Source organism: Crinia signifera, chromosome 1, assembly GCF_055691185.1.
Source record: "Crinia signifera chromosome 1, ASM5569118v1, whole genome shotgun sequence".
NCBI classification, from domain to species: domain Eukaryota; kingdom Metazoa; phylum Chordata; class Amphibia; order Anura; family Myobatrachidae; genus Crinia; species Crinia signifera.
In genome coordinates, this window is record NC_139217.1 from 282263016 (window position 1) to 282283978 (window position 20963).

The 20963-nt window shown below is 41.5% G+C and overlaps 1 protein-coding gene across 1 annotated transcript in view; it reads left to right on the forward strand.

Moving 5' to 3' along the window:
• SLC44A1 (solute carrier family 44 member 1) overlaps positions 1 to 20963 on the forward strand; it is a 112046-nt gene that overhangs the window by 22936 nt on the left and 68147 nt on the right. Inside the window, exons 2-3 of the mRNA XM_083184913.1 lie at positions 6689 to 6778; positions 19919 to 20061. Coding sequence (XP_083041039.1) covers positions 6689 to 6778; positions 19919 to 20061 — 233 coding nt within the window. The remainder of the gene's footprint in view (positions 1 to 6688; positions 6779 to 19918; positions 20062 to 20963) is intronic.

The following is a 20963-nucleotide window of genomic DNA, read 5'->3' on the forward strand; positions in this document are numbered from 1 at the left end:
CATGAAAAGCACATGACTTCACTTCATCACCTCACCCTCCTCTCTCCTTCCATCACCTTACCCCCTCATATGTGATGTAGGATATGGAGGCATAATGTGTGATGTAGGGGATTGAGGCATGATATGTGATATAGGTGATGGAGGAATAGGCAGGTATTCAATGCCACTGCGAGCGCCCGACGAGGGGGTTAAACAGCGAGGAAAACCAGTGATCCTCGCTTTTTAACCGCTGCGCCGGCCGGTTGCACTATTCAACGTTATGGGGAAATCCTCGCCATCACAGGATGGCGAGGATTCCCCTAAACAGCGAGACCTGCAGCTAATGCAGCAAACTCGCTGTAATTAGCCGCAAGTCTCGCAGCTTCTACAGCCACATACGCCGATTCCCCCTCACTCAAAGAACGGAGAGAGGGGGAATTGGCGTATGAGGGGGGTTAGTTGAATACTGACAGGGTGAGCGGTGACAGCGAGCATAAAGCCCTGCTTGCTGTCACCGCTCCCCCACGGCATGTGTGATGTAGATGCTGGAGGCATGATATGTGATGTAAGGGATGGAGGCATAATGTGTGATGTAGGCATAAGGTGTGATTTAGGTGACCGAGGCATGATGTGTGATGTAGGGGATGGAGGCATAAGGTGTGATGTAGGGGATGGAGGCATAAGGTGTGATGTAGGGGATGGAGGCATAAGGTGTGATGTAGGGGATGGAGGCATAAGGTGTGATGTAGGGGATGTGGGATAAATGTGCTGATGGTGTGACGCTCTCAGGTGTCACAAGATGGTTATATAGCATAAATGTGCTGATGGTGTGACGCTCTCAGGTGTCACAAGATGGTTATATAGCATAAATGTGCTGATGGCGTGACGCTCCGGTGTCACAAGATGGTTTATATAGCATAAATGTGCCGATGGTGTGACGCTCCGATGTCACAAGGTGGTTATATAGCATAAATGTGCTGATGGTTTGACGCTCTCAGGTGTCACAAGATGGTTATATAGCATAAATGTGCTGATGGCGTGACGCTCCGGTGTCACAAGATGGTTTATATAGCATAAATGTGCCGATGGTGTGACGCTCCGATGTCACAAGATGGTTTATATAGCATAAATGTGCTGATGGTGTGACGCTCAGGTGTCACAAGATGGATTATATAGCATAAATGTGCTGATGGTGTGACGCTCTGGTGTCACAAGATGGATTATATAGCATAAATGTGCTGATGGTGTGACGCTCTGGTGTCACAAGATGGTTATATAGCATAAATGTGCTGATGGTGTGACGCTCCGGTGTCACAAGATGGTTATATAGCATAAATGTGCTGATGGTTTGACGCTCTCAGGTGTCACAAGATGGTTATATACTGTAGCATAAATGTGCTGATGGTGTGACGCTCAGGTGTCACAAGATGGTTATATAGCATAAATGTGATGATGGTCTGACGCTCCGGTGTCACAAGATGGTTATATAGCATAAATGTGATGATGGTGTGACGCTCTCAGGTGTCACAAGATGGGTTATATAGCATAAATGTGCTGATGGTGTGACGCTCTCAGGTGTCACAAGATGGGTTATATAGCATGAATGTGCTGATGGTGCACATACTTTTTAACTAGATTGCATCTAGTTCAAAATGCATGCTGCATTAGCACATTGCATACATTTTTAAGTAGATGTGATCTAGTTCAAAATGCATGGAGCACATTGCTCCATGTATGGGCACCTTAACATGAATGTTAGTAGGAGGAAAGGAAATTACTCTCTTTTGCTGGGGGCACTGCTCGCGGGCTCGCTGCGCTCGCCACGCTTCGGGTTGGCGTCTATCGTGGGGTGGGGTTTACGTCGTTAAATTTGGGGGTCTAGGGAATATTTTACATTGAATCCAATGTAAAATCAGGTCCCAGGGACCCGATTTACATTTCATTCAATCAAAAAATCGGGTCGGTCGCGTCGATCGCATCGCATGCGATGCGATCGACCCGATTTTTCCGACACGACCACCCCGATGTAAATCGGTGTGGCCGTGCTAGGAAACAAGTACCGAAAAATGGACACACCTAGATACTAAACTAACATACAAAAAACATTGAACATATAATAAAGATGTGTAACACTGATCTACGTGTGTCCATTTTTCTTATAAAATTGTCTATATAAATTAAAAGCTAAGTTTTAAAACTTTTTTTCAAAAGCAGTGCCCCCAGCAAAAGAGTACTTTCCTTTCCTCCTACTTGCATGTTTATCTACTCTCAGGGGAGCACCTCCACCTGCCATTAAAGTATACATACTTAGGCACCCTATCACTATATTGTGGACTTGGAATATTTATAAATATTCAACTACTTTAATTCGTGTTGTTGCTTGTGCACCGGTATTTCCCCCAATCCCCCTCCCCCCCCAATAACTTAACATGAATGTTGTCTGATTCCGTGTGGCATAATGTTTATGGGGCAAGTAAAAGGGGATCTACTATGTGTTACATAATGTACATAAGAGGTACACTCAAGGACACGTCCCATTTTAGGTGATCACGCCCCCTTTTTCTGGAGCCTTCGGCGCGCACATAACCCCAACCTTCATTTTGCCCTTTAAAATTAAAATGTGCCTTCCTGACTGAAAAATGTGCCCTCACGATTGAAAAATGTGCCCTCCCCGTGGTCAGCACCCTGCCCTAAAAAATTTCTAGAGTGAACACTATCTATCCTCTTTGGACTATACCGCATTATAATCCAGACAGGGGTTGCAGTGTCCGGTGTCAAATACTCACATATGTTCTACAATTATATTGAAATTTGTTTCAAAGGAATTTTTCTCCTGATAATACACATATTGTGAGTCTATTCTTGTTATTTTGCACTTGAATTTAATATAGTGACCAGGACGTTATTACGTTATTGTATAGTTTTTCTCTTGTACGTTCTGATATTTTAGCTAAGATATCCAATAAAAGTTAAATTTTAATATTAACCAACTTTTAATTTGATAAGCGTGCCCCAAAAAAAACTTTTTGGTTCTTCCTTGTTATCACTCTTGTGACCCAACCCCTTTCAGATTGCATGCTGAACTTTTTTGGGGAGCACCACCAACCAGACACCGAGATCCATTCTGAGTAAAATTGTTATCGTATTTACCGTATAGAGTACTTTATTGAATTATTACCTAATTTTCTTCGGTCAGTGCCAACCCCCACCCATATTGTATAGGGAATATAGATTGTAAGTTCCACTGGGGCAGGGTGTGAATGTTCAACTTTACAACTTGTTCAACTTTACTCAGTAAAGCGCTGCAGAATATGTATGCGCTGTATAAGAAACTGTTAATAAATATAAGGTATGTAATATAGAAGGCCAGGGGTGTAACTAGTCATTTATGGGCTGCATAGCAACTTGTGTAATTGCCCCATGTACCACCCAATGGCAAAAAAAAGCCTCTCCCTGCATGAAACAGACATGAAAGACAGACCCCCCCCCTTACTGTTGTGTGTATGTGTGCATGGAAACGCTATCGGCATTCCATCGTTTAACCATGTAATTTCAAATGATCGCCTTACAGCTTTTATTCTCCACTGTGTTACTGTAGTTAGTGCCAATAAAGCTAATGGCTTCTTACTCGCTGGCCAGTGTTTAAGAACTGTAATTGGACCCAATTGAGTAGATTAGTTGTTTCAATATTGAATGTAGCTAGCTAGTATTCTGTTTACTCTTTATACTGACAGCACATATTAGTGGTGTGAATGCCTAATATATGGTGTTGGCAAGCTGGTTCTGAAATTTTCTTTTAGCTGTATGCTGAATAAAATTGATTTGTGTAATTGATTATGGGAAACACTGCCTGATTATGCGATACGGCCCCCGTCCCCCCTTGTCGGGATTCCGACCGCCGGGAGATTTCATACTGATCCCCTGTGAGGAGAATATCTGTAATGGCATATCTATGCTGTCATCAAAAGAACATGGGCAGCTTCCTCTCTAACATGCATATGAACATTAGTCTTTTTTGTATATAGTATTGACTATGTTAAAGTTAAATCACACTCAGCCCTCCTCCATTACCACAGATGCTTATTCCTATATGTATAGAAGAGTTCCTATAAAAACACTGTAGCAACTGCCTGCACCACCTTCTGCTCTCATTGCAGCCCCCATCCTTCTGGGAATCGGGTGCTTGTCCCAGGAAAAGGGCGTAGTCGCCCTAGCATCACTAGATGAAGAGATGCAGCCATGAGGTGGTGATTGTAGCGACCCATGTGTTCATTGACAGTGGAGAACAGCTGCCAGGATCTGCATTCGCTAATACTCTTCAATCTCATCACAAAGCAAGTAGCAATTGCAAAAGCTGGCAACATTTCAAATTTGGCCCTAAATGTTGCTCACTGCCCATAGATAATAAAGTGGGCGAAAACAGTTACTTGTCATATAAGGGACCACAAGAACACTTAATTTGAAAATGCATGTATCCATAGGGATAACTTTGCCTTAAAAGAAAAGCAGGGAAATTACATTAATCTCATTTGAATGTGTACTTTTATTTTGTTTATTTATTTGCAAATCTTGAACCACTACATAATAGGGGTAAGGTGCGATCAGAGATTGCTAGACTATTTTTCATGGAGTCAGGGCGATTGATGCTATTTTAGGAAGTCTGCCTGACATTCAGGTAGAGTTGGCAACAGGGTGTATTTCGAGAATTCTGTTATATGTGTGTCTGGGAAATGAGAGGTCTGATTACATGGTCCTGTCATCCATCACTTCTGTACCATGTGCTTCAGAAATGTAAAATTACAGATTTTTTTTTTGTCCCAAAATATTTCTTGCATTAACCTCATTTCTAAAATAGATCACATGTAAACTATCTTTATTACATTTGTATGATTTGACTGCTCTTTTTTTCTAGAAATATGTTTTACTGCAAAAGCCACGACAAGATGCTAAACATTTTACATTGATAGAGTAAGGGGAGTATTCAATGGGCGGTATTCAATGACCTGAATCGTTGGTCACAGCGATTCAGATTTTACATTCGCCAGCCATTCACCGGTTTTTTTACGTCGATTCGCCAAGCGTAGGGATTCGTCGGGAGTCGCCGGGACTAGCTGTGTCACCCTATTCAACGTGGCTGAGAATCGCCGCCCCCAACGGCGATTCTCAGCCAATCCGGCGTTTCCCTAAACAGCTTCAGTACTGTAAGAAATTGCAGTGAAATGCAAGAAAAATGCAAATTACCCTGAAAAAACGATTCCAATACAGCAGACTGCAAAAGCTGTGTAATCTCCGCAAACGCCAAACTAAGGAGTGAGGTGGGGAGGAGAATCATGGGTAAGTGAGGTGCACCATGGGTAAGAACAGTGCTTTGTGGGAGAAAAAAAAAAATACCAGAAAAAATTAAATATATATTTGTATAGCACTTCTACGACCATCACATCACACAAGGGCAGCAAATAATAATACATTACACTTGCAGAGTTAAATTGAACACTTAAAACCAATTATTTCACAGGTTCCTATAAAAGTTCACCATAAAAAGATGACGAGGGACACTCGGTGAGGAACGGCGATATGAAACAAGAAATAAGAATCGCCAACCTCTCATTGAATACACTTTTGGCGATTCATGGTGATTCCCGTCGACTACCGGCGAATCCCCATGAAAATTCCTATAGACAAAAACCGGCGATTTGTAGAGAATAACATTTGGCGATTGGTGCTTCATTCACCGGTCGTCATCGGCGAATAGAGGTCGTTGAATAGGGTGATTCTCTTTTTCAGCTCCAAAAATCGCCGGCACACACGAAAAAAACACAGAATCGCCATAAAACTTGGCGATTCTGCCTCATTGAATACCGCCCAATCTATGCCGATATTTCCTGTCAAGGGAAATATCGGCACTTACCTATTCCGAGCTGCCGTTAACGACCGCATTGGCTTTGTTGGAAACGTCCGTGGATTGTTGCATTCATGGCCTTTTTCTGGCAATCTGCAGCAGTTTCCATCAATTTATGGATTTTCCGACCGTCAGATCGGATGAAAACGGCCCCGTATTCCGACTGTCGGGATGTTGTGACGGTTGTAATCCCGGATTAAATCCTCCCCCCTCCCCCTCCAGCATGACACTGGGTTTCAGACACTCCTTCTGAACTGTCTTGTTACTTGTCTACCTTTTTTTGGTTATCTTGGTTCACTGTTTCTGACAATTTCTTTCTTAAATGGACAAAATCATGTGCACTGCAGGGGGCGGATGTAACGTGCAGAGAGAATTAGATTTAGGTGGGGTTTTAATTCAAAGTGAGCTCTATATTGCAGTGTAAAAATAAAGCGGTCAGTATTTTCCCTGCACAGAAACAAAATAACTCTCCCAAATTGAATTCTCTCTGCACATGTTACATCTGCCCCGCTGCAGTGCACATGGTTTTGTCCATCTAAGAAGGAAATTGTCAGAGTGAAACAAAATAACCCCCTTTATCCCATTGAAGTAATGCTATCCTGAAACACAGTCTTGGGTACATTTGTGCCTGATGCACTCTGAACACCTACATCCACCCAACTCCTCCCTTTCGATTGCAAACTTCTGCATTCTTTTTAGGTTCTATGATCTTAGTTTGCATATACAGTACATTCTATGTATTTAGATATCAAATCCCTCTGAATGTTGGTAAATTAACTTCTTGTTTAACATTTTGTGTCTCATTTTCAGAATACTAAGCGGGACTGGAGGCCGTTGGAAGAACACAGTTGTACTGATATCCCATGGCTGCTGCTGTTTATCCTATTCTGTGTTGGAATGGTGAGTATCTCTTATACCTTAAGATTTCACATGGTATCTACTGCTTCATCACTTTCCATGTTTGCACACTCCCTGTTCTCATAATGATAATTTTCTTCATGAAAAGTCTACAGGCGGAATATGATTTTCCTAAACAAAATTATCAAATATGGAATTAAGGAGCAAAAGTCACTTGTATAGATTATCCGTTTTATGCCTATTTATCCACATTACAATTTAGATTTTTGCCTCTAAATTCACAAATTGAGCATTAAAGACCTTATTCCGAGGTGAACGTACTGCAGCTGCGCCTTTGCTAATTTTCAGGAGCATCTGGTGTTAAGCCACACCCACTGCCGGCATCTCGTATCCAATGTCTGCTTCGGAAGACATGGCACTGGATTACCAATTTGACAATCAGTTACAGCATCAGCCATCTGAAGTCAACACTCCCACAAAATGGTGGCTACACGTCTCTTTTTTTGGGGAGATGGACCTGGTTTCTTTCCCTAAGTAGCTGCGGCATCCAGGGCACTGCAATTGGGTTCACAGTGACATTGCAGCACATGCACCATGCAGCCCAGCCAAATGCACAGTCCTGAAAACATTTGTCCATTGTAACCAACTGAGGCCTAAAGCAGCCTCTAAAGTGATAATAGTGTTCTATTAGTTACATCGTACACTAATAGTGAATTAAAAGTGCTCAAGCATTGAAATCACTATTTGTGCAGAGCTTTAAGTTGTATCAGGCATTTTGTGGCTTATGGTGCAGAATGTATAGGTGTAAGCGGAGACAACTGTGTGGAATATCTAATGGACAGTAAATAGTGCAATAAGCCATTAACCATGCACATTTAAATTCATATTTTTCTATATGTGCAAATGGTATAAAATCACATTTGTCTTTTGATCTGGCAAATTGTAACCAATCATTGGCTAAATATGGATGTTTGATTATCATCTCTCTAGTTGAGGTAAGGGCTCTGATGTAGAAGAACTTAAGTGGCCTGCACAAACTGTTCATAAACAAAAGGAGTATTAAAAAGTGTACCTTGTGCTGGAGAATGTGTTTGCTACTCTTCCGTGGAGCACGCTCAGCAGACCTAGGTGACTGACATCTCTGTGTGGTTACTAGGGTACTTTTGGAATGCGAAGAGACATTGATAGTAGAACTGTGAAATGTGACCTAGTTACTGAAGATGTGTCTGGGCGGTCTGCTGATACTAAATATAACCGACCATCCACCTGGTTCTGGGGAAGGTGTTCGCTCTTGTGCCGCTTGAGCACCTTCTGGGTTATCTGCCCGTTCATAGTAGCTTTGTTCCTGGGATTTTGATTTGTCCTCATGCTCACTGCTGGACAAACAGCCAGAACATTTGTTATGCAGCCCACACACGCACCGATCCCGGCGTGCGTTGTGGGCTTAACTAGCACACATAGCATCGCATCGTATCGTATGTCTTGTGCATACGATGTGCATGCGATGCGATGCTATGCTAGAAAAAGCTAGTACAAAAAGTATGTGCAGCACATAATTTTTGTACTGTACGATGAGGTGCCGCGGGAGCGCGCACCCCATCGTACAGCATCGCACCGCCGGCAACGGTGCGTGTGTGGGCTCCTTTACCCATATCAACAGTAGTGTCCTTTTATATGGGATTTGGTTGGGCGCAGATCACCAACTGCCATTCGCAAGTACGTTTACCGCATTCTCAGTGAAATGTTTAATGGCCTATATAAAGGAGATTAATTTACCTATTGTAACCTTAAAATTACTTACATTTTACCATTCTTAGAATGACACTGTGTGTTATATATACATTTCTGGCTGCAGGACCAAATGATAAGCTTCTAATGATCATCTTATTGGATTTAATGTTCCAGTAAATGGGAAGAAAGAAAGGCTCATGCCACGTATATTTATATGTTGTTGTTGTTTTTTTCTGGTGATCATGAAGTTATAATTATCCTGCCAATTACTTTAGGGCAGCATGAAGAGCTTTCAGATTTTGTTTCTGTTTGCTGCTCAGAAGACAAGTAATTAGCTTTCACAAAAAAATTCCTTTCATTTAGAAGTTGGCGTGTTAACGTGTTTTGACAATACAAAAACACATTTTCAGAAGGCTGCAAAGCAGACTTTATACAAGCTGAACAGTGAGCCCAGTGTCTGTTCTAAAAGAACAGGTTTTACACTTCTGACAGGCTTTTCTATATTTAACTGTTAAATTCAGCAGCATCTTTCAATCTAGTTAACCTCTGGCTTTGTAAATTAGTCTCGTTTTTCTCTGATTACTGAAAGATTCATGAGAGGATTTTTACATGATGCAGAAATGTCAGGAGATGGTCTCAACACAGGGAGCTTCAGTGAGCCCATTATACTGGTGTAATACATTTTTGGGCAATTGGATGAATTTTGAAAGCTGTCTGGGAGATTTATAAATGTAATACTAGTATGTCACTTTTTGAAAAATTTAATAGCTTTGCCTCTTTTGAACCTAAAATAAACACATTTATAAATGGCTTGAGTGAAAAATATTTGTAGGTATTCTATGGGCAGTGGTGATAGTCTGCTTAAGGAAAGTGTAGCTTTTAGAATAAACCCTTTTTTTTTTTGTTACTGCAGTTTATAAAAATGATAAATTAGAAATAAAGGTGCCCATACACAGTACAATTGCCAGGTGTGATGAGATGCATGCTCCCGCTCACATCTCCTCATCGCACAGCTCAAAACGTATGTACTGCATATACTTTTTGTACTAGATTGCATATCCTTACATTGCAAAACATGTGCAATGTGATGCGCTCCCTCATTGTTCCAATGGTTCATCACAGGTTATGATTGGGTTTGCAATCTGCTGTCAACATCCATATATTTTTTTGTTTTTGTTTGTTTTTTGTTTTTTTTCATGGGATTTTGAACAATGCTGTAAAACCATCTTAAAATTGTCACAATGGGTTACAGTGACAGAAATCCCACTGCCATGCCTGGACACACTAGATCACATGACCTTGCATTTTTTCCCCAACACACACACACTTCCCAGGGTAACCGCATTCCTGAACTATTTCCAACTGTCACCTAAACCACATCGCACAACTGCTCCAAAGCTATAAAAACTAGCATGCTTCACAGAGAGCAAGATGCACCATGCTTAAATCCTTGATAAACAACCAGCCAATCAGCTTGTAACAGCCATGTTACAGACTGGGTTTGAAAAATGACAGTTAGGAGTGGAGTGACTGGTAATTTAGGAGCTGGTTGGCTGGTACATCTGGCCCACAGACTCGATCATATATTGTATGTATGTAACATAGTAGGGTATAGGACCGGCACTTCCCACGATGAAATAAACAATCCTGTGTTCCTTTGTTCAAATACATACATCACTGGGTTTCCATTCCATAGCAAGAATCCGGAAACATGGCACTTTAGTTTCAATATGGTTTATTAAACCTCAACGGCTCGTTTCGGGCCGTAACCCCTTTCTCTTGAATGGAAACCCAGTGATGTATGTATGTATGTATGCATGTAGGTTTTAGAAAGTGATTTTCGGGGCCGATCCCTTTGTCTCCCTTCATACTTAACCAAAACTGGTAAATGAGGTACCATTTTAAAAATAAAGTTCTCCGCTTCCATTTTTAATGACATCCACATGTTTTTCAGGGCTTTCACTGATTTTGGTGAAAAGTGCAAAACCCCAGAAAAAATCCGGGACAACAGTGCAGTGGAAACAGGGTCTAAGCCAGATACGACCTGGCAAAATTCCGGGTAAAAAAAATTCCTGGACAGACCCAGAATTTTTGGTAGAAAAGAGGTATTCGAGGGTAGCGCCAGTGTGTTTCTTTTTGGGCAAGTGGAAGTGGTGCTTGGCCATGACACCATACCTCCCAGTGTAACACTGGCATGGTGGAGAAACAGCTTCCAGTAGATTCACATGTAGGGAATCACTGGCTTCTTCTCCTTCAAGGGCTTAAAACCACTGGATGAGTGATGCTGTTGTTTTACGGTACCCCTAATCCATTGGCACCTATGGTAGCATGGTTATTGCTTTTATAAAACTTTTTTATCAATAAATTCCTAGCCTTTTTGGATTTTGTGGTTTGCATCTCAGTTTTTTTATATTTTTTTTTAATTCACCATGAGATGTATATTCTCAAAATGCCTGGCGAAATATATGCTACAATGTGAAAATATAGTAGCCTGTATCTACTTATTTTTTCTACATCAATTAATAGAATATTTATTTTCCATGCATAACATTTGTTAAAGCAAACATTTCTGGAAAAAGATGTCTAGTAACAGGAGTATTATGCTCATATCTCTTTATGTAATAAATGCAATTGCAGAAAAATGTTTACAGAGGTTTTAAAAATTGATGATCGTTCACAACTGGAAAATGCATTGGAGTCTGAATCGCATCTTAATGAAATGCAAGGTTACTGCTCACTTTTGAGTATTAATGGGTGTGAAATGGAACAAAGCAAAGTGGCATGAGCCTATCTGTTACTAGAAGACAGGATTTGGCAACACATACCTAGCACACACTGCCAGCATCATTTGAAGACAAGATCGGGAAGTTATTGATGTTGCTTAGCATCTGTAAAGCTGGCAGATCCTGATAAGTTGTAAAGGCAGAAAAGCTTTCTCCCTGCTGGTTTTTTTTTTTTAATACAACCCTAAATGTTATGAGGGAAATCTTTATTTAATTTCTTTTGAATCTGTCATTTATGTTACCACGGTCAATAACTTCAGTGATTTTGTCCACTGCTATTTGTACACCCTAAAATTATTTAAAGGTTAAAATTGATGTGAGCGGTTTTCAATGGTCATCATGTGCTCTTTTATAGATTCTAAGGTAAGATATCAAACATCTAAACCACTGCAGCTCTGTCAGTCTGATTCCGTGATTTGTTGCAGAGAAAAGTTAGGCTGCCAGGCCAAGCCCCCAAGATTAGGTTTCCTTTTCCCATGGAATTAATAGACATATTGGAGGCCTATTTCTCTGCCAAGTCCTTTTAGCTTCTCCTGCCTTGTATGGGTGGCCTTTGTGTTATTGTTCTGCATTAATGACTTTAGCATTACCTGATGAGGTTTGACTCCAAATGCTGTCTCCTAATCAGTGACTGAAGCCACATTCTGCACTGTAACATTACGTGCAGGACCAGGCTTCTGTCCTAGTGTAGGAGCCAGCATTGCAGCCAGAGCTCCCTGACAAATAGTGACAAACAAGGGATTAGACTGCAAGGCTTTGCCCCATACCTGAGAGGCTACACCCCCAACCTGCAAGACTATGCAACGGGTGTCACCAAAGGTAGGGATACCACTGTTACTGCCACCCTTATGAAGTCAAGGAGCCTTCTCCAGAGAGATACAGACTCAAGGCAGCATCATATAATATTTGTCCAGACTAACCACTAGAACCAACCTGAGGCGGATGCTTTCAGTGTAAGGATCATGTGCCCAGAAATGAAGAAGAGCTCCTGGCTCTTTGAAGGTGGTCCTAAATATATTGTTTCCTTGTGCTTTCTGCAGAAGCTGGAGTGAGAAGACCAACATAACATAATTATTAATATTGTTAATAATCCTTCTCATAGCTAAAATGGTAGCCAGATTGATAGATCACCTTCAAGGCTAGCCACATCCAGAATTAGAAGCAAAATAGTAGAGTATTTATTTGCCATGACTCAAATGTTTGTTTTGCAGATCTTTGATAAAGCCTTTGTACAGACAGGTTGAATCTGTATTTTAGAGCTCTACATATGTAGGTACAATACAAATTTCTATGTAATCTACAAAGCCTGTTCAGTCTGTATAACATCACTTTCGGTGTTCAGGATCAATTTAATTGAAATTCCACTCAGATTTTTTCGCATGCCAGGTATTGCTATCCCGCTCCAGGCTGGTAATAAACAAAACCAGTGTCGTGCTGCATTTGTAATGTAGCCCATACACTTAAGAGATATTGCATACAATCATTTGATTTCGAGCGCATCTGTTCGATAAATCGAATGATTGTATGCACATTTTATGTAACATGTGACTCGATGCGCCGACCCACGAGTCGAATCTTTTGTTGATAGATATTATGTGCTACACATAATATCTATCAAATTGCAGGGGTGATCGCACGTCGTTTTTAACCACATGCAATCCTTCCAATGCAAGCGACGGACAGAGGAGGCGCTTTCGGCGAGCATCTGGGAGTGGGGGCCAGCGGGAGCACTGGTGGCGTCTGTCGGAATAGCAGGGGTTAGCTGCGGTGGCAGAATTTGACAAAAAAAAAAGTTTAAAACACTCTGCTCGCTCAGCCATTCAGAGGCTGCCTGAATGTGAGGCCTCTGATTTGGCTAAGAGCTCTCTCAGCCAATCAGAGGGCCGTCTAGTGTTTTTTGCTTAAATTTTTTTTTAAATTAATTCTGCCACCAGCACTCTTTCACTGCACTAGGCTACTCAGGATGCCACCAGCTCTCCCTCTTGCCCCCTCTACACAAACCAGCCTTAACTGCTTCAGATTTATGAAGCATCAGGTGCCATCCTAGGCCACCCATGATGTTGTATGTTTTTTATGTTCTTGGAATTGTCATGTCGGACAGTGTTGACTAGTGCAATATGTATTGGAAATTAAAAAATAAATGGAAAATGTTGGGGGTAACCCCCAACAGTTCATCTAACAGACTTGTCCCTGTTGCGTCTATAAAATTTATATTTTGCAGTGATGTTCTAATCAAAATAATTATTGTCCACCCAAAGCATAGTCTTTTTCATGTAGTCTCGATTTCAGATGTTCCCAAACATGGTACTCAAGGCACCCCAACGGTCCAGGTATTAAGTATAGCAATGGTTCAACACAGATGGTTAAAATCAAATTGACTGAGATGCTAATTAAATCACTTAAGGCCAAGCATAGATATAATTAAAACCTGGACCATAGGGATGGATTGAGCACAGCGTTTGGTAAACTGTCCTCTATCTATCTTATCTATCTATCTCATCAGTATTACTCAGTGTCTCTGAATGCCTTTATGACATTTCATCTTGGACATCATGCTACCTCCGTACTCCGCATTTCTAAAACAGAATTAATTATATTCCCACCAGCCAAGAGTAGTTACCAACCTGACCTCTTTATCACTGTTGAGAACACTACAATCAATCCTACCCTACAAGCTACCTGCCCGTGTCATCCTTGACTCTGACCTGTCCTTCATTCCTCACATTCAATCTGTCTTTAAATAGTGTTGCATTCATCGAAAGAACACATCCAAAATGTAACCTTCTCTCGCACAAGACACTGCCAAATCTCTAATCCATTCACTCATTATCTCACGCATTGGTTATTACAATAGTCTCCTTACAGTTTTCCTAAGAAAAGACTGATTGGGTCGAAATCTGCTCATATTGTTTGATGTTTCACAGGTGTATTATTTTTCTAATTTCATTAAAAAGAAGGCCATGTTATGGCCAGAAAAAAAGGTAGTGCAGTATTTACCATATTGAGTCATTTAGATCAGCAACACCTTTCTTTCTAGCATGAAAAAAAGGATTAAGTAAATAAGAAATAAAACTGTTAAAGCAGCACCCAGTGACAGGCTATGCCAGGCTGAGCTGGTTACACGATCACAAGGAAACCTATAGCTTGGGGAAGAATCTGTCATGACATGACACCGCTCCAGCTCATTATTACTGAACTGCCACCAAAAAAACAACAACAAATGTCTATAGGACATCACTTAGGATGTCTAAGGTGTCCATACACTAGTACGATTTGTGCAGATTTCACCTGATCACCTTATCTCGGACCGACAGAACGGGCTGAGAAATCGGCCCAATCAGATGTTTGACATCCCATTCGACCCGATGCGCGATCCCATGTGCATTGGGTTGGACCCTGGATATTAACTACCTGCACATATAACCTATTGGATTCGACCCATCAGCGCCATATCGCGGGTGCTTTTTAGCACCCACAATGTATTGGGTGCAGGGGCAGACAGTGGTCAGCAGCAGGTGTGGGAAGCGGCAGCAGTATTTTAAAAAAAATACTTTCAATAGACTGGCCGGCTGCTGATTGGCTTTGAGAATTCTCTCAGCCAATCAACAGCCGGCCAGTCTTTTGAAAGTATTTTTTTTTTTAAATTCTTCTGCTGCTGCTTCCTGACTGGAACCTGCCTCTACAGGTGCTGCCCATACATGCTGCTGCCCACCCTGTCGCTCACCGCTGTTTGCCCCCTGAACATAGGTGCCCCTTGCTGCCCTCCCCACCACTCTCCTGGCTCTCATGCCACCCACTGCTGCTGCAGCTCCGCAGTAGTTTTTGCAATAAATCATACATTTTTTACTTTTATAAAAGCACTGTAATTAGGAGAATGATGGCAAGGTAAAGATAAAGAACTCCCTTGAGCTGCCGGATGAGCTCAAGGGAATTTGGGACAACTCAGAACAAGTCAGACTAGTTTATGGGTGCCTTAAAGCTTCAAAATGGTCAGAATTTCTAATATGGTTTCTGTTCTACATTCCAAAGTGCTATTGAGAAGTAGATTAAGGAGACTCTTTTATTTGTATAGTTGCCATGTTTTCAGATGCAGAATTGGACAAGCTGACTTTCTCTGCAACTTGTGCAGATCTGCATTTATGTGTTTTGCACTTGACCACCTGTTTTGTATGCCTCCTCAGTTCACTGCTATCATTTGCACCCATATGCCGTTTACCCTTCCTCCACCTCCTTTACGTCTATGTAACCTAAATCCAAATGCTTCAGTATTTGTTATGTTATTTATATAGGGCACACAAATTCTGCAGTGCTTAAATGCTTAAGCCTTAATTGGTCCCTTGGTTATGTTTATAATATGTAAATTGCTAATTATTCTTGTGGAAAACAAAACAAATAAACAAATTAAGGGGCTGATGTAGAGTTGCACAAAAGTTAATTTTGCAGATTTTCAGCTATGCATTCTCTGTAGCTAAGCACAGGCAACTATCCGCATCCACTGTTGACAAAGTTGTCTCTCAGTCATTTATTGTGCCCATACACTTATTTATTTACAGTTTCTTATATAGCGAAGCAGATTCTGTTGCGCTTTACAATAGTAGACAGTAGTAAAACAAACTAGGAAACCACAGGCAGACCTGGTCGTAGGAGGGCCCAGCTGCAAGCTTACAATCTACAGGCAAATCAGAGGGAAACACAAGGACCGGCACCAGTAATAGCATAGCAGTCACACCAAGTGGCAAGCTATATAATACATAAGTGCCTCCGAGGGTTGTGTGTGTGTGTGTGGTACTTAAATATGATAGGCTTGCCTGAATAGGTGAGTTTTCAGGAACGCTTAAAACTTTGGAGACTATAGGAGAGTCTTATTGTGCATTGGAAGGCATTCCATAGGGTGGGGGCAGCCCAATGAAATTCCTGTAAAAGTGAATGGGAGATAGTAATCCGTGAATAAGGAAGATGCAGAATGGAGTGGTCGAGTTGAGAAGTATTTTGAGATAAGTAAAGAGATGTACATTGGTGCAGTATGGTTAATAGTGTTATATGTGAGCAGAAGTGTTTTATATTGAATACGGTAAAATACAGGCAACCAATGGAGGGACTGGCAGAGCGGATCAGCAGACAATGAGCGTCTTGCTAGGAAGATCAGCCTAGCAGCAGCATTTAAAATGGATTGCAGTGGCGAGAGTCTGTTCTTGGGAAGACCAGTAAGGAAACTATTGCAATTGTCAATGCAGGATATAATAACTGCAAGGATACACTATTACAATAGGGCCCTTTTTCACATGATTTTAACCTGTTGGTGTAACGTGGTCGGTGCGTACGGTGATGGTGGGCAGAGCCCTCAGCCGGGACCGCTGTTTAGGACGGCCACGGCAAACCCTACACTATCTCTATTTGCCTTCTCGAGCAAGTGACCGTAGACTGCAGTGTGCTAGGCTTCTCCTGTAGTCGCTGCGTTCGAAGGAGCGAGTTAAGCCCGCTCCAACCCTGATGCAACCAGGTTTTAGGATGTTACAAGTCTACGGCGTCCGTCAGAGATAGGACCAAGAGGAAATACTAACAGGCGCTAACTGGACAAAACACCCTGGCTAACGGCACCAGGCCAAGGACGGGGTGTGTGACCTAGTCACAAGCACCGAACATACTAAGAAAGGGGTGCCACCAAACAAATACATGCCAAAGCAAATGGTGGATACATTTAAACAACCGGTACTCCAAAACAGGTGTGAACCCACAACCATGGGCCTCTCCAAAGCACTGAGAGCAGGACTAAGATAAGAACTATAAAAAGGATAAAGGGCAGCCTGCCCACAGAAATAAAGAAGAACAGGAACCAGGCTCCACTGGAGCACTTACGTGACCAGACTGTACACACAGGCAGCACAGGATGGAATTGCGCACGCCAGGAGTTACTTGGCAGGACTGGACGGCAATACACTGACCAGGACGGAACCTGATCAAGACTGGTCCAGGACAGGATCGAGAAAGGACTGTGACTGGACAGGACAGGACTGGGCGCAGACTGCACCAGGACAGTAACTGGACGATGACTGGACCAAGACTGTAGCAGGACGAGACTCTAACAGGACCAGGACATGAAGGGACCGGGACAGCAGAGGGCAGCAAACACTCTGCATGAAACAATATCACCGCTGGGCGGAAGTGCCCGGGCCGCCCTTCTCAGGGTGCTGGGACTCTGCATGCGAGGCTTCATGCGATACCTTGGCTTAGTGCATGGGGGGCCTTTACAGCTGAAGGTCCAATACTGAGTGATGACATTGCAATCACACAAACATGAAGTTGAGTGAGATTGAGTTGTGCCTATGCCAAGATCTGCCTGATTTCATATTGATTTCTAGCACCACCAAGGAATGCTTTTCAGAAAGTCCTTTTTGGACATGATATTATTGCTAGCTCCTGCAGGAATACGGTTACACACTATGGCATAGAAACATCTCTTCAGTGTGCAATGGGAATTGTGATGACTATATATAATCATCATTTTTCCTACATCACTGGATTCAAGTAATAAGCAGCAGCCCAATGGCTGGTGCCCTGTGCTTCTGCAGAATCAATGAAGTCACTGATTGCTATGTAATTGGGATATTTCTGTAGCATCAGTATTCTATTGAATGAACATTGTGTATATTAAACCCCTTTTCAAGGCTATTTCATTGATCAATAAAAAACAGATTTAGAATGTATTTTTTCTCTACAAGTAATCCTTTTTAAAGTTTGATTTCCAAGTAAATGTTTCTTTTCGTTGAGTTTTTTATTTTACTTGTGTACTTTAAATTCATGGAACAATAAAACCAGAGAGGGAGTAGGATATTCAGCTACTGACTGGTGGGCTATCCTATTAGCAGCTGCTAATAGGTTTGGGAGGGGCTATTTAAATATCTCTGATAACACAAATTCCTAGACTTGGAAATCCCAATAATATCCAAGTCTAGTCTTGTAATTAAGCAATTTTTTTTTTTTTTTTAAATAGGCCGAAGAATTAAGGCAGCTCATTGGATACTATATTGCTACCAGGGAATAATGCAGATTTAGATCTGTTGTACAAATAACATTTAAAAAATTGGTGTTTTTATTGTTAATGTGTTTTTGTTTCTGGGGTTAATCAGACCTGATCAGGTAGATGCCGCCCCAGTAGAGAGAAATTCTGCCTTGCGAATTTATGTGCTTGCTGTGTGACTGTATGTGTACAGCTGGTGAAGATTTTGTCCAAAACCCTTCGTTCTAGGTTCACCACATTTACAGTGGTCACAAATCGCAAGTAGCCGGAGACTTACTCGGCGGCTGCGATGAATACATGCTTATCCGGCAATGCTTGAGCATTCCTGCATTTTTCCTTAACCTACCACTAAACTGCCGGTTACCACCCCCAGATACGCATGTACTTGGTGCATAAGTGGTGTATTTAATTGGTTACATTATTAAGAATACATTTTTCATGTTTTGCACCACACCAGTAGACTGTATACACAAGCTGTGAAGGAGGTTATTGCCAGCACAATGACTAGGCTTCTGTGTTTTTAAATATATAAATAAATGTATAAACGTTAAAATTCCCATAGGGAGAGGGTATGCAGCCCTCCAGGGTTGTTGGTTGCACTGGTCTCCATTCACAGAATTTAAAGCTCTAGTGAGCATGAGAGGGGTCTTCATATCCCTGGTATTCCTATCAGGGGAACTGTAGCCACCCCTTAGTGACCCCAAGCAGCATCTAAAAACAGAGCATCTGCCAGAGAGTCTTAATAACACTGGAGCCCAGTTCTGGCAGCCAGGGCACCTATGAAACATCGTGGCCATTGGGCCTTATTCTGGTTCACTCTGAGGCAAATTCCTTCTCAAATGGACAAAACCATGTGCGCTGCAGGGGGGCAGATATAACACGTGCATAGGTAATTAGATTTGGGTGTTATTTTATTTCTGTGCAGGGAAAATACTGACTGCTTTGTTTCTACGCTGCAATATAGATCTCACTTTAAAGAAAACCCCACCCAAATCTAATTCTCTCTGCACAAGCTACATCTGCCCCACCTCCAGTGCACATGGTTTTGTCCATTTGAGAATGAATTTGCCTCAGAGTGAACCAGAAGTCCATTTTCGGCCTAATTTGAATCCTAATGCAGAGCTTCCCGAAGGTGTTTTAGGGGTGTTTGAGGGGAGGACAGACATACAGCCTGGGTAATGTGCAAGCTGTATGCCTCAACTTGGCTTGGTAAGGAGATGGGCTGAAAACCCCTGGCTATAGTGTGTGCCTGAGCTAAAGGGAATTATACTTCCTTAACCCCTGTCGGGATTCCCTACATTTGGATGCCAGCATCAGTATTCTGACTGTTGGCCTCCCCACTGCCGGTGATCCGTATGTATTCCATTAATACTCGTACTGTGCTATTAGGAGATAGCAATATTTCGTGATGAAAGTGATGTCTCTTCTGTGAGTTACACACACTATCACAGATCTATCAAATACTAGTAACATCCTCTCCTGGGCATCCTAATGCTGTATACAGCTCATGTAGGCATTATGATGTGTTGGTTCATAAATAATAACAAGTTGTGATGTTTTGTCAATAATAATCACTGTAGTCTTTTATAGAATAATATGGTTTACAGATACAACACTCTTTAAATATTTTTTTTTTTTTTTTTAATATAGGGGTTTATATGTGGCTTTTCAATTGCCACCGGAGCTGCATCTCGATTGATTTATGGCTATGACAGCTATGGAAATATTTGTGGGCAGAAAAATGCCAAGATAGAGGGCTTTGAAAACAGTGGCCTAGATCACACGAACCACAAGTAAGTGAAATGTCTACTGGCCGGTGATTTTGGTTTTGGTATAAGCTAGAATAAATGAATGCCAGCATCTTGTCATAATGACCAGATACTATTACTAAATGCAGTATGAGTTACATAAGTTTTATTACTAATGTTCAGATATTAACATAGATGTTTCTTCACGCTCATACTTCCAACATCAACACGCTGGGATTTATTTAGAGCTGAACCTAAAGATGAGATTGTACACGTTGTTTATTTTCAGTTGTACTGTACATAGCTATATACATGCAACCTAAAATCAAGGTCAAAGATAGTCATCATTATCAGTTTATGGGGTGAAGATGGGGGACTACACAGATGGAGACAGCCTCATCTAGCCGTCTCTGGATAGCCATGGTGAGCCTCGCTGAGCCCAAGGCCTATTGTTCTCACCTGCAATACAATACATAGAACAGTACAGTAGGGGATTAGCAGAGTAATCCCATTGCTCACTTAATCCTATCAAAAAGATAGATGAGGATTATAATCCTAATATGAGGTGCTACCATGCTGAGACTTGTAGTTCTGCACAGAAATAAAAAGAAAAATTCTGGTGTACTAACTAAAAACTGAGAATCAGAACAATTGCAATAAATTCTGCTGACCTAATTTTTAAGAGTGCCAATGAATTTACACCCAAATGTACAAAAGATTCTGTTAGCAAACTGGTGTCTTATGTGCTACCATGTGTCGGAATTTGGTTTAGAAAGTTTTAATTTTATTTTTTTTTATTGCAAAAAATAACAAATCTTTTCATAGCTACAGAAATCTTTCTCTTATCCAGTTGTCATTTCTATACTGATTGTGTTAAATTCCAATCTCCCTGCTCCTTCCCACAGGAGTTTTGGTGTTTTGTCATTTATTTATGCAGTGCCTTCAGC